Below are 15281 nucleotides of genomic sequence, written 5' to 3' on the forward strand. Positions count from 1 at the left end.
AGACATGTGTCTCCAGATGGGCAGGCTGAATCCCCAGGAAGGGTCAACATATGATGAGCTCCATGGAAGGGGTTCTCTAGTATCCTCGCTTCTATCTGCCCCAGAAGGGCCCCAGATCAATTACTGGGTGAGGCACAGGGCAAAGAAAAACTCCCAGTGGGATCCCTTCTCCTCGTCTCTCTTTTTTCCTCCTCACAGCGGCAGTAACAGTGCCTCTGGGGGCTGCAGGGGCGCCAGAAATGTAGGTAGGTGGGTGGCTGTCCCCATGGCCAAGAAATTGTTCTGAATTTCTTGCCAGCAATACCCAACAAGTGGTCTTCCCCAGAATTTTCTCCACAGAGACCAAGAACTTGGCTGAATCCTGGGAACAGTCTTGTACCCGTTTTACACATGGAGAACCGGAGTCTGCAGAAGCCTCAGTACTGGTCCAAGGGCAGGTGGCAGGCGACCTGAAGCCTCTAGGCCCCTGGCCTCAGGCAGCCTGGTTCCTCAATGGAGCCGCACCCTCTCTGCCCCTGGCAGAGCAGGCGAGGCTACCCTGCCGGGAACACAGCCGGCCTTTGTGCCAGGCGGGCACCACCCCCTGGATGGCCCCTCCCCACTCAAGGAACAGCCCTTACCTGCCAGCCTGCCACCCTTTCTGCCAACAGCTCCACCTGCTCCTCCTTCAGCGCTCTCTGCGTCCAAAGCTGCTCCCCGACGGTGCAGCGCAGGAGCCGCACCGCGCGACTTCGCGGGCGCCCTCCCTCGGGGCTGATTATTAACCCGGAGGCGGTATAAGGAGCGAGTGGCCTGGGCGGGAGGGACGCATCGCCACCGCCGCCATGGACACTACCACCTGGAGCCCCACGACCGACACTACCTCACCCCTTGCGCCACACGAGCGCATCCGCAATGCGGCCGACATCTCTGTCATCGTTGTCTACTTTGTGGTGGTGATGGCCGTCGGGCTGTGGGTATGTGAGGGCTCTGAGACGTGGGCTGAAGGGGCAAGAGCCACCAGCAGGGACAAGGGGGGCGGGGCTGCACCGGGGAGCCACTGCATCCGTGAGCTGTGAAGAGCAAAGGGTGGGTTTAAAGGTCTGTGGAGCCGAATGGAAATAACTTGGAAGCCCTTGAGAGGAATTCAGGGGGGCACAGTGTGAAGTGAGGGGGGCAAGCAAGGATGAGCAGAAGGGAGGGGGGTTCTGAGGGGAGCTGGCCAGGAAGGTCCAAGGAGAATACCCCTGGCCTGTGAGCAGAGAAGGAGGCAGAGATTGGAGAGGCTGGGGGCTAGTGCGAGGGGCAGGAGAGGGACAGCTTAGGGCTTCAGGGAAGATCTCTGGGCTTGGAAGATAAGCCCCAAGGAGACTAGGACTGTCCTGTTTCTTCTTAGTCATACAGTTTTGGATGGAAAATAAACAATTTAGTGCAGGAAGGACACAAAGCCTCTGCCAGGTGCAGGGGCTGTGGGGCAGCCCCAAATGGAGGGGTGCTGCTGGTGTCCCCCTGGGAAAGGCTGACCTGTAGGCCCAGGGACTGGAATGAGTGAGAGTTGGCAAAGCTTGGGTGGAGGAGGAGGAGGAAGCCTCGGAGGGTGGCCTGGTGCTGGGGAAATGCACGTGGCTCCCCTTGGGTACTGGGGACACACCAAACCAGAGAAACTTGTTCTTCGCAGCCTTGGAACTTGGAACTTGGAAATTTCACTATGACAGACTCTGGCACACCCAGCAACTAGAAGATGAGGTGTTTTAAATGTTCACATATTGCAGACATTCTCAAAAGCTTTGATTGTGGGTAGGGTTGGACCAGGAGGCTGTGATGGCAGCACGTGGTTGAACTCTTTCTTGATTTAGAGGGTGGTGTGGGGGGGCAGGGTGGATATTAACCCTTCCATGGCCACAGAGTTTTTTATTTTGTTTTGTTTTGTTTTTTAGGGATAGAAGGAAGCATTTTTTTTTTTTGGTTTGTTTGTTAAGTAATTATAGAAACTAGATATGACTGAAAGCTTTTCCAAGTGTCACAAGGGGTCGGTGTTACTAACTCTTCCCCAATATGCTCACCTTCCCAGAAGTGTCCAACCAGGGGCCAGGATTCTCAGGTTTACTACTGGCTTTGACATGGTTCTAGCTATGCGACCTCAGGCAACCTGCCTCAGCCTCAGTTTACTCAAGTGTGCATAGGTACAATCTTACCTATTCTTATGACTCCCCAAGATTGTTGTGAGGATCTGCAGACATGAATCTGAAAATTCTTTATGGAGTCTAGGAGTCTTTTTAAATAATATCGTCATTTGCCCTCCAAGGTATGAGCCATGCCCTGAATTGTTTTTGTCCTTTTAAGTAAAATGGGCAAACGCAGTCAACTGGATAGGGCATCTTCACAAAATGCCTCAACATAAGGAGGGCAGGAATACGAATCCCTATTTTACAGAAAAGGAAACTGAAGCCCCATGTTGTTGTGGTTTACCTAAGGTTGCAGTACATGAAATTTTCCTGGAACTCAGATCTTTTGACTCCTGGTTTTCCAGAGTACCAGGGGCTTTGCCACTTTGCCTGCCTTTCTCCCCACACCCTTCCCCAGCTTCTAAGTGCCTAACACTTGGATGTGAATTCATCATTTGCTAGCTATGCCATACTGCCTATTTCCCAGAAAATCACCGATAATCTCTGTTCCCCTAACAATCTTATTTTAGCCCCTGCCAGTCCTGCTGATTATGGTGTTTATGCTTTTCAAATATCTGTGAATCAGTATCACTTGTCCTGTTAAATGCTACTTAATGAGCCTGCTAATATTTGTCTACATTTAATTTTCCCCATTAGTCAGTGCCTCTGGACCCTGATTATTTAACGTGCTGGATTTCTTCCAGTTTACATTCCTTTTTTTCCTACTGGAGCATCAAGAGTGGCTTGGTTTGGGGATAGGCATCCTGACTCCTGAGTGATCTCTGGGCTGCACAGACAGAGTGATCCTGGCTTATGGTGCTTCTTCATCTTAGAAAAGACATCCATAGCCAATGTCCCTCTATCACCATCCACATCTCTCCCAACATTATTTTGTTCTGTTTTACCCTCTTCCAATCATATTTGGGTTTGAGCTTATTCTTCACTGTATATTTCCATTTTTCTTTCACCACCTCTCTGTTTCTTGGGGGATTTTGTATCATTTTAGGCTAAATCTCTAACTTTATTTTTTCTGGAAGATTTCATTTAAGCTATCCTGAACCCCCTTATGCTAGGGGTTGTTAAACTATAGTTCACAGGGCAAATCTGGCCCACCGCCTGTTTTTGTATGGCCCACAAGTTACAAATGTGTTTTTACACTTTTAAGGAGTTGTAAAAAATAAAAGAGGAAGAGTGTCCAGTGGAGATCATGTGTGTCCCACAAAACCTAAATAACTTATGATCTGGACATTTTTCTTTACAGGAAAAATTTACTGATCCCTGCCTTATGCAATCATTTGCACTAATAGCATCATTGGATGCCTGAGTAGCAATTGCCCCTGGGGAAGCTCAGCCTTTGAATTTTATAGGTGAGGATCAGATGGTGACAAGAAGTCAGTCAGATGAATCTGTGCCAGAGCTGGGATTAGATAACAAAGGCATGTTTTTTCTACTGTCTCACCTTCCCTTCCCTAAGACAGCATCCTTTCTGGCAATACTCTCTCCATGATCCTTACCACCATTTGCATTGCTGTGACAGTGTCCTGGTGGTGTGGAATTCCTTCTTTCCTGACATATTTTCATAAAGTGAAGGCCTAAAGTTTATTCAGTTTGAACCCTCTTCATCCTGTGCTAGAGTCTATTCTTAAACCACTTGACCAAAATATCTTGAACAATTGTCCACCCTTCACTTGAATATTTCTGGCCAAGACTCTCCCCAGTGGCACCACTTCCATCTCTACACAGCTCTGATAGTGAGGAAAATCTTCCTGGTATGGAGCCCAGATCTGATGTCCTGGAGCTTCTCCATTGTATTTGGTTGTGCCTTATGCAGACCACGCTGTCTCGCTTTACCTCAGAAGATGGTAGGCCACACTGGAGTCTTCTGTACTCCAGGCCCAACATCCCCAGTTTCTTAAGCTTTAAGCAAAGGTCTGAAGCGCCTTCCTTTTGTTCAGTGATATTTTTAATCCATTAAGAAAAAAAAATATGGGTCAGTAGTTGTGTTTCTTTTGCTCCTCTGGCTTGCACTTGTGAAATCATTCTCTTCTAGTTGCAGGGTAGACAGGCAAATTTAATGCCATGTTTTACAAAGTGGTGTTGGAACGTTAGAGCTTTCCTTTGAGCATCCTTTGCTCATGGAGACAGTGTCTTTCCATTGTAGGGAATAAACAGCAGGGAAGAAGGAGGCAGGGTACACGAGTTATAGTAATAACACCTACTGGTAGCACCTACTGAATGTTGCTGGCAGTCTGCAAAATGCCAGCCTGGAAGGGCGTTGCTCATTTCCAGAAGGAGTGTTCGGGGGTGGGATATGGGGGAAGAGTGGAGGCAGAAGGCGCTGAGAAACCCCTTTATCCAACATTTTATTGAATGTGTACCATGTACTAAGCATTATACTAAGCATTACAGGGGATTAAAAACTTGTAAAATGGTGGGCGCGTGGGTGGCTCAGTCGGTTGAGCGCCGACTTCAGCTCAGGTCACGATCTCGCAGTCGGTGAGTTCGAGCCCCGCATCGGGCCCTGGGCTGATGGCTCAGAGCCTGGAGCCTGCTTCAGATTCTGTGTCTCCCTCTCTCTCTGCCCCTCCCCCATTCATGCTCTGTCTCTCTCTGTCTCAAAAAAAAAAAAAACACAAAAAACTTGTAAAATGGTTACCACAATCAAGTTAATTAACATATCCATTATCTCACACAGTTACAATGCTTTTTGTGTGTGGTGAGAGCACTTAAGATCTACTTTTTCAACAACCTTAACTATACAATACAGTATTATGGACTATGGTCACCATGATGTAAATTAGATCTCCAGAAATCATCTTATAATTTTACCTTTGTACCTTTTGATCAGCATCTCTCCATTTCTCCCACCAGGCAGCCCTTGGCAATGAATATGTATTTCAAAATATCACATTGTATCCCTTAAATATAAACAATTTTTAATTTGTCCATATACCTCAATAAAGCTGGAAAAAAATTATAATATGACAACATAAAGGAAAAAAGTGTAAGGGCTGTGAATGAGGTATAGAAACATAGAACATCTATAGAAAATCTCTAGATGCTCACAGGAGAGAGAGATTATTTTTTGTTTGTGAAGGGGAGAGGCCATAGTAGAGGAGGAAGTTTCTGTGGTGGAGTGTCAGGTAAAGTTTCATGGGGAAAATAACATTTGAGGAGCCTTGAAGGATGGGTCTGCTGGGTCTGGGCTTGTGGAGATGAGGGGATAAACATTCCAGAGAAGAGAAGGCCTGGTGTAGATACACCTGTCCTTGCCTTTTATCCATCCCCAACATCTTTCCTGAATTATCCAGTTCCCCACTCTAGTTTTGACTGTCACATCCTTCCTCTAAACTCTTCGTTTCTGAGACCAACTTGGAAATGTTGTATCTGGGCCCCAAACCCACTTTTTGTGTCCCTCCAATACCAACTGGGGCATATCAACCTGCTTTGACATCAGAATCACTTTCAGAATGGCCTTTCCCTGGAAAACTACTAGAATCTGAGTCCTTGGACCATATTTTTGTTCAGCCCTGGCTACCTTCTTTGCTCCTTGTGTTTGTTAGTCCTCTTGCTATTCCTAGAAAAAACACCACAGAATCCCTAAGAGTATGTCCTATGGGAGGGAGGACCCTGCCACGAGTCCAGAAAGATCTGAGCTGTGCTCTCCCTGGAACTGCCTGGCACACAACAATCAATTTATGTTGATTGTTGGATGTATGAATGACGCTGCTTCCTAAAGGACTGAGTCTGGTCAATCTCTGGAATCTGAGCACTTAGCAATATGCTATCAATAGTAGGCATGTTTGCTGAATAAACTGAATTTCTAAGTGTCTGAAATGTCACCATCTGAGGTTAATTCCTTTGCACCAGTGATGCTTTTAAGCCTCAGGGGTCACGATGCAACCAGCTTTAACAGGGCTCAGTCATTATCAGTTATTAGTATTTTCAGAGACATTAGCAAGCCATCAGCTAAGGGAAGGCCACTGACATAAAGGGAGGGAGGAGGAGAACACTAGCAGAGATACTGTCCCAGTTTTGAGCTGGAGGACTGGGCCTGGGCCTGAGCTGGACCAGGAATTAGCTGAAGGTTCAGAGGCAACATTCCAAGGGTTCTGTAAGAAGGAGGGTCTGGTGGTCATTTACTGAAAATGCATTCATAAACCTTCAGTGGCTCCCTACTGCCTATGGAATAAAGCCTATATTTTTTAGCTTGGCATTTGATGGTCTGCAGTCTGTTCCCACTTCTCACCATTCTCCTCATTCATATGCCTCAGCCAGGTTCTCCAGGTAATGTTATTCACCGTTCCCTTCCTCCCCACACTGCAGTTCTATCTCTGGGTTATTGCTCATGTTGTTCCCACAGTCTGAAATGTCCTTTCCTTCTTTTCTTTCACTAATAAATCCCACTCTATCTTCAAGACTTGCTGAAGTGCTGCTCCCTCTGTGAAGCCTTTCCTGACATCCCAGTCAGAAGGAATCTCCTCCTTCTGTATTCATAACAATAATCATTCTGCAGTACTCATAATATGTTGAAAAGTAATGTTTCCAGCAAGCTCCTACCTACATCTCAGAAAGTTTTGAACTGAGTTTGAATGGTCCATCTTTAATGTATTTAATAAGAACATCATGCATTCCTCTAGCATTTTTCATTTTTTTGTTTTGATAATAACATTACTGAAATATAATTCAAATACTGTATAGTGCTTATTATGTATGTATATTTGTATGTATGTTTGTATGTATGTTTACTTATTTTTAATAATAAGTAAATAAAAATAAATAAAATAAGTAAATAAAAATATTTACTTATTTTAATTTACATCCAAGTTAGTTAGCATATAGTGCAATAATGATTTCAGGAATAGAATCCACTGATTCATCTCCTACATAGAACACCCAGTGCTCATCCCAACAAGTGTCCTCCTTAATGCCCCTTGTATAGTGCTTTCATTTATTTAGTAAATTTTTTTTGAGTTTATTTATTATTTATTTATTTATTTATTTATTTATAGCACAAGCAGAGGAGGGGCAGAGAGAAGGAGAGACAGAATCCTAAGTAGGCTCTGTGCCATTAGCACAGAGCCCAATGTGGGGCTCGAACTTACCAACTGCAAGGTCATGACCTGAGCTGAGATTAAGAGTCTGACTCTTGGGGCACCTGGGTGGCTCAGTTGGTTAAGCATTCGGCTCAGGTCATGATCTCATGGTTCGTGAGTTCCAACCCTGCGTCAGGCTGTGTGCTGACAGCTCAGAGCCTGGAGCCTGCTTCCGATTCTGTGTCTCCTCTCTCTCTGCCCCTCCCCAGCTTGCTCTCTCTCTCTCTCTCTCTCTCTCTCAAAAATAAATAAATATTTAAAAAAAAAAGAGTCTGACACTTAATAAACTGAGTCACCCAGGTGCACCACTGTATAATGCTTTTAAAAAGAATATTTCTTAAAATTTTTTAATGTTTATTTACTTATTTGAAGAGAGAAAGAGCGAGCACGTGTGCAGGGGAGGAGCACAGAGAGAATCCTGAGCAGGCTCTGTGCTGTCATCACACAGACTGGTGCAGGGCTTGAATTCATGAACTGTGAGATCATGACCTGAGCTGAAACCAAGAGCCAGATGCTTATCCTATTGATCCAGCCAGGCACCCCAAAAAGAATGACATTTCATTAGGCACCTTGAGTATGCTTGTAAAAATGGTATGAAAAGTTCCATTTTCCTTATTTAACAAACATTCAGGTGGAGTGACTTGCTTGAAGCCACACTGTGAACTCATTGCAGAGCTGCACCAGGGAAAGGTTTTTAAACCTGAGCTTCAGTCTTCTTGTCTGTCATATGTAGGTCCCTGCTCCTTCATCTAAGTACAGTGGAGTTCTAGGGGAGTAAGGAATGTGGAAGTGCTTCAGAAATAAAGACAGTAAAAGAAAGTACAAGTATATGGGAGTGGGAGAGGTATGTCCTTTTGGCAGGCAAAGTTGCTCTGTTCTAGTTTTATACTAAATTTTTGACCTTTCCTCTTCAGGCTATGTTTTCCACTAATCGTGGGACTGTTGGAGGCTTCTTCCTGGCAGGACGAAGTATGGTGTGGTGGCCGGTAAGTTTACTCTGAAAACTATTTGCTTAACTACAAAATTCCCCATAGAAGGCCCTATTCTTCTTGGCTTTGGGTGGCAGTGATTCTTCCTTCCTGCCTTAAATCCCTGATAATGGGTCTTCTGCTCACCAGGTCTTAATCTGGATGAACTTAATCTCTTGTGGTAAGGGAATAGCCTTTAAATAAATGTGCTTGGAATCCTTTACTGTGTAAGTAGAGGAAGAGACTACACAAGCAGACGGTGTGGAGAAGCAGAAAGAACACACAGACTGAAGTGATCTTGGGAAAACCTGAACTTCCACCTTTGTATCTATAAAATGGGGATGATAGTATTTATCTTCCAGGAGTGTTATGAGAAATGGGTACCTCTTATGGGGTGGAAGCTCAATAAATAATAACTCTTTTACTACCTTTTTGTTATGTTAAGTCCCATGAAAGAGAGACTTTATTTGTCTTACCTTGGGAGCTGAAAGCAATGCCTGATACACAAAGGAACCTCAATAAGTACTCATAGAACAGATGGAGAGGAGCCCCTACTGTTCCTACAGTTTTTTTTCAACTCTTTGAGGATTTTGTATGTTGTATATTTGTTGTATATTTGAGAGGTATTTTTCCTGATATTCGTACATGGGTGGAACTATCCCAGTTAAAGGACACGTGTGTGGGTGGAAGAGAAACTGGGAGGCCCCTTCCATCCTATCAGCACAGGGCTCTGGCTGGCTTACCAGTTAAGTCCAATGACCATCTCAACCCAGAGTTCTCACCAAAATGACTGGTTGACTAAATTAGCCAAGTTGTGGAATTTTTTTTTTGACTAAAGATATAAGCAAGACTAGCTGGTGAAAGAGGTGGCTAATGAAGCATAGAAACAATGAAAAGAAAGTGACAGCACTGAGTTGATTGGAGGAAGAGAAACAAGAAAGTAAAAATTGTCACTGTCATATGCAGAGCATAAGAGAAATTGCAAGGAAATCACATCACACCCTGAAGTTGGCCTTTGATCAGCTGTTTTGGGATGGATTTTAATAACTGGCATCTTCACAGTTGCTTGGGCTATCCCTGAAGTCATTTCTGCCTTACCCTTAAGGTGGCTAGAAATATTGGGCAGATGCTGATTTCTTTGGTGGCCCCATCATGGTGCTCCCTCCTGACATATTTTATCTTCTCGAGCATTGTACTTTGGTGCTTTCCTAAAAGCTGGTGTTGAATAGGCAGCTCTGATCACAAAGTTCAAGATGAGGCTGGGTCAGTCCCTCTAGAACTGCACTGCCTAGTATGGTAGCCACTAATCACGTGGGCTATTTTTAATTTTTATTTATTTTTGTTTTTTTATTGTTTATTATTTTTGAGAGAGAGAGAGACAGAGAGCAAGCAGGGAAGGGGCAGAGAGAGAGGGAGACACAGAAACGGAAGCAGGCTCCAGGCTCTGAGCACTCAGGACAGAGCCTGACACAGGGCTCAAACTCACAGACCGCAAGATCATGACCTGAGCTGTAGTTGGCCGCCCAACTGACTGAGCCACCCAGGCACCCTCACATGGGCTATTTAAATTGAAATTAAAGTTAGATAAAATTTAAAAATTAAAAATTTCTTCCCACACTAGCCATATTCCAAGTGCTTAATAGCTACATGTGGATAGTGTCTGCCATATTACATAGTATAGATCTAGAATGTTTCCCCCATTGTAGAAAGTTCTATTGGACAGTGTGCTGTACAGATTTCAGAGCCAAGGCTGGATGAAATCTTAGTGGACTTGAGATTTGTTGAATTAGAGAGCTGAATAGGAGGTTTATTTATTTTGGAAGCAGTGCACCTTCCACCCCATCTAATGCTTCACTGCTCCCTACAGTATGCCTGCCAAGTGCTTATTTGCCTTCGGTTTGCATCCAGACCTCCTCCCCCTACTATGATAGGAAACTCTCATACCTCTTCATGTAAAATTTCTAGGGCTGCTTTATTGGGGATAAGACCTCAACTTCTAATCTCTGGGTCATGGAGAAGCCAATGAGAGCAGTGAGGGGGTGGTTTGGGGCAGAACCATTCTTAGGAGATACGCATTTTGGGCTAGGCCTGGGAACACATCACATCTTAACTAGCAATGATGTCTTTCTTCCTGATAGCACCTGCGAGTGGGTCTGGGCTGAGATTTAGTTGGTAAAAGGATTTAGCCCACCCAAAACATGTAGGGTTCAATGGTTCATGTGGAGTTTCCTGTGGGTATTGTTTACCTTACTCATGTCTCAGTGTTGGATTATTCTAACCAATGGAGAAGCATGGCATCATTCTTCTTTTGCGCAGAAGTCACTACTTCCTTGATGGGGCTGATATTCAACTTCTTCTCCCAACAATGGTTTCTACCTAAGACTTTGTGAGATTATATTAATGGTTTGTAAACTTGCTTCATCAGAATCACCTGGATATGCTTTCCAAACATACAGATTTCTAGGCCTCACTCAAGACCTCTTAAAGAAAAAAAAACTTGGAAAAGAGTCCCAGGAACTTGCTTTTTATTTATTTTTATTTTTATTTTGAGAGAGAGAGAGAGACAGAGAGAGAGACAGGGAGAGGGGCGGAGGGAGAAAGAATCTCAAGCAGGCTCCACACTCAGCACAGAGCCTGATGTGGGGCTTGATCCCACGACCCTGGAATCATGGCCTGAGCTGAAATCGAGAGTCAGATGCTCAACTGACTGAGTCAGTCAGGTGCTCCAGGAATTCGAATTTATAAAAAGCTTCCCAGATGCTTTTGATTATCAGGCAGGTTTGATAATTACTGGTTTGGATAGATGCTTATCTATCTGGTCAGATATACTGAAACTGTCACTATCTGGTAGGGATGCTAGAGAAGGAGATTCTTGAATGGAGGAGCAATGACTTCTAAGTCCCTTTAAACTTTGAGAATGCTTTTATGCTAGAACATTCTAGCTTTGAAGTCAGCATATCTGATCTGCCACATTTACTAATTGTGTGACTTTGGTCAAGTCACTGAACCTCCCAGAGCTTCAATTTCTACCTCTATAAAGTTGGAGAATAGTACCTGCTTTGGAGTGTTCTTGTCAGGATTCAATGAGATAATTCATGTACTGCACTCAGCACTTGGGAACTACTCAGTAAATGAAAATATTAAGAAGTATAAGGAAGATGGGAGTGACAAGGCAACCTCCCAGTTGACACTTGTCTGGGGCATAGGACTTAGTAGCACCTAGTAAATGAAAACTAATATTTATGTGAAGCTAGTACTGCCACTTCACTTAAATTTAACTTTCAGATCAACCATGTGAATAAATGAACATGGTTTATATGTATGTTTATTTATATTGCTATAAATCATCAATGATTTATAGGACCACAATGACCACATTTTAACAACTCTGAGATTGGCTTATGTGTTATAATCAATCAGTGGCAGCCACAGTTTAAATGCTAATGTTTTTTCTTTCTTTGTGCTACATGGTATGTCTTACAGTAGTTGGTGTCTTAGATTCAATAAAGTATGGTTATATTCTAAAATAGTGAGTTTTAAAAATATGTTGACTGTAGGGGCACCTGGGTGGCTCAGTCGGTTAAGTGTCCAACTTCAGCTCAGGCCATGATCTTACTGCTTGTGGGTTAGAGCCCCGCGTCAGGCTCTGTGCTGAGAGAATCCCAAGCAGGCTCCATACGGTCAGTGTGCAGAGCCTGATGTAGGGCTCTATCTTATGAACTGTGAGATCATGACCTGAACCGAAATCAAGAGTCGGACGCTTAACTGTGTTACCCAGGTGCCCTTAAAATGGTTTTAAAGCACTATTGCAATACACACTTGAAAGAAGGAGTAAAGGAAAATATAGCATGTGAGAAAATGCAAATCTAAGTATTTTTCCTCCAAAACTGAAAAAGAGTTTAAACTATATTAAACCTATACATCTAAATTTCTCTTTGTATTAAAATACAAAGTCAATTTAATCCTGTCTGTCGGGCCTGGAAGTTCATAATTGGAATATCAATTCTCAAATGTGCAGGCCCAAGGAGAACATCACAGGGCTACAGTCTTTCTGGAGCTCACATCTCTGTCAGAAACCCCCTAATGGACACTTTTCCCTCTCCATCTGCCTTTAGCCCTGTCGCTTTGTGCTGTAGGAGGAGTGAGCAACAAGAGAAGCTCTGGGAAAGAGTCCTAGAGTATTTTAGGAGGAAGGACCTTGGATCAATACATCAGAGACTTGGGGGACTTGAGTATTCACCCTCAAAAAAAAAAATAGGAGGAAACTGGATCTTGAAAAGTCCAAAAGGAGATTGAACAGAGAGGCCAGTTGGGAACATTCCTGGGTCTTAGGGGACTTTGAAAGGAGCAGTTATGACCTGCAACAGGTGAAAATTTAGGAGCCCTGGTAAACGACTCCATTCCTAAAAAGTTAATGAGGCTGAGAGAGAGAGAGAAATCATATGCACCTTGGCCTGGGTGTAGAAGTGAGAGATAATTAAAAAGGAAGAGCAAGGATTCCAGGGCTGGGTTACAGAGGAGACAGATTACACAGGCAGCCAGGCAGGGAGGCCCCCAGAAGTCTGAGTCATGGGTGAGCAAGCCAAGCCAACTGAGTAACATGAAACCATGATATTACCTTTTGTAACTGTGGGTTGGTTCGTGGCCCAGGATTCCCTTCTGTAGTTGGAAGCTTTAACAAACAGCTGTGTGCTATGTTGTAATGGTTATGTGGGTATGTGGGAGATGGGAAAGCAGGAATGTGAGCATTGAAGGGAAAATTCCCCACTCCTTGTCTATTGGTAGCAGAAATTACTCAGATAGGCTGGGCCCCAGATACACAGCCCAGTGGAGAATTCTTTTTTGGAGGAGAGTTTGGTCACACTTACCAGAGTCAGCTCCAAGGAAATGGGTGGGGTACAATGGGGTTGAGTCAACCCTTTGAAAACCCCCTTAAATGAAGAAGTAAACATTCCAGAGGGAATAGGAACCTCACAAAGAACCAAAGGACTTGGGTTGTCCCAGCTTTGTGACATCGGGCAAATCATTAACTTCTCTGGGTCTCAGTCTCCTCTGTAATGAGGAACAGTCAGATTGAGCATCTCAAAGGTCTTCCAGGACTAAAATTTCTTCCACAGAGGAGGAAACAAGAATGGGTGTGGGCATGCTAGCCAGTCTATTGCCAACGAGGGTCTTGAAAATTGAATGGCTGTGTGTCTCTCAATAGCCACAGTTCCTTTCCTTCTTTTATTATTAGAGAATCATCAGAGAGGTGTATGTCACAGTGACTTAGGGCAAGGGTTGACAAACTTTCTCTTTACAGGGCAAGATAGCAAATATTTTTGCTTTGTAGGCTATATGATCTCTGTCACAACTACTCAACTCTGCTGTTGTATCATGAAATCAGCCATGGGCAGTACATAAATGGATGGGCCTGGCTGTATTCCAATAAAACTTTATTTACTAAAAGAGGCTGAGGACCAGATTTGGCTTATAGGTCCTAGTTCATTGACACCTTGTTCAGGCCTAGGCTCTGGAGTCAGGCTGCTTGGGTTCAAATCCAGCTTCTCCCCATTACTAGCTGTGTGAGTTACTAAACATCTCTGTGTCTTACATTTGTTATCTCTATAATGGGGATAACAGTACTTCCTTGAGATTGTTGTGTGGACATATGCACAGTCTCAGAACAGTGCCTGGCACTCAGCAAATTCTCAGGTTTAGCTCTTGTTTTTCTTTTTTCAGCTGAAAACTTTTGAAGGACTATTATATCCTGTATTTGATTGAATCCTTAGTGATCCAGCAAGAATGGAGATTAACCCCATGGGTTGCCCAAGTTCACACAAGATAATGACAGAGCTAGGACTCTCTCTATTTTTCTGTTATTCAGGTCTCTTTCTTATCTTTTGAGATGGAAATTTGAGATCAATAGATGTAGTCTAGAGGGTTACCTGAAAACCAAGAAATTCTTTCAGTTAGGGCTAACCAGAGACCCCCTTGAATATTTTCCCCAAGGAAAGAAGATAGCTCTTCATACTTACTAAACTTTCTTGAGTAAAATATATCTGATTTGATATTTAAGTCTGTAAATCCCAATGATCAAATCAAAGTTCATCCACTTAGGATACTACTGGGGTGCATCCTGGAAGAGTCTGGTAGATCTAAGACCTGGGAACATAGGACCTGAGAGAGAAAGAGCATGAACTAGGGGAATGGACATAGGAGAGGTAGAAAGGTCACCAAGGGAACAAAGCTCAGGAAAATGTGAGATGAAGGACCAACAAGTACTTGACTTTCATAAGGTTGAGTGGAAGTGACTGCCAAGTCCAGTTGACCCTTTCTTCCTGCTGGTTGTCTTCTACTTCCATATGGCTATGTGTGCTTTCATTTATCCCAGGGCAGAGCCTATGTTTTTCTTAATCTTTTTTTTCTTCCAATACCTAGTCCAGGACCTTGCATCTACTGGGAATTTGAGAAATACGTGCTAAATTAAAGAAAAAGGAGGGAGGAAAGGGACATGTCCTCAGACTCTCATGCTGGATCCCCTTGTTGATGTCACCTAAGACCTCAGCCTGCATTCTGCTCTCTGGAGCAGTGGCCACAGAGTGTAGGCAGTGGTAAGAATTCAGGAGGTTAGGAAAGTGCTGGGTCCAAGTCAAAGCCTTTCTCTAGCAGTGTTCCACATTTCTGTTTCTATGGACAGAGAACTTTTTTTTTTCCTTTAGACTTCTTTTTTTTAAGGTTCGTGGTAGTAAAAGTGGAAAAGCAATCCTGGCCCCAATCAGAGTGCCTGATTTTAGCTCTCATTGGATCCCTTGGGGAAAAAAAGGCTGGTGTGACTATGCTTCCTTACTATCTAAAACATTTTTTTTTTTAAGGCTGAGACAAGATTTTGCAAAACTTGGCTATTCCCATAGATATGTATCTCTTTTGTGGTGAGAGTTTTTTGCTTAACATGCCAGTTGCTGCCTTGCTCTTGAATGGCCTCTCCTCTCTCTTCTCCTTTTCCTCTTCCTCTATCACCACCTCCTCCTTCCCCTATTTCTTCTCTTCCTTCCCTCATCCTCTCTCCCTTGTCCTTCTTGCCCTCTCTCTTT

The 15281-nt window shown here is 43.8% G+C and overlaps 1 protein-coding gene across 1 annotated transcript in view; it reads left to right on the forward strand.

The window, feature by feature from the left end:
* Positions 1–773: 773 nt before the first annotated feature.
* Positions 774–15281, forward strand: part of SLC5A1 (solute carrier family 5 member 1) — a 72396-nt gene continuing 57888 nt past the window's right edge. Inside the window, exons 1-2 of the mRNA XM_049619080.1 lie at positions 774–956; positions 8155–8226. Of these exons, the coding sequence (XP_049475037.1) occupies positions 825–956; positions 8155–8226 (204 nt within the window). The 5' untranslated portion in view covers positions 774–824. The remainder of the gene's footprint in view (positions 957–8154; positions 8227–15281) is intronic.

The sequence above is a fragment of the Panthera uncia genome, assembly GCF_023721935.1.
Source record: "Panthera uncia isolate 11264 chromosome D3 unlocalized genomic scaffold, Puncia_PCG_1.0 HiC_scaffold_8, whole genome shotgun sequence".
Lineage (NCBI taxonomy): Eukaryota > Metazoa > Chordata > Mammalia > Carnivora > Felidae > Panthera > Panthera uncia.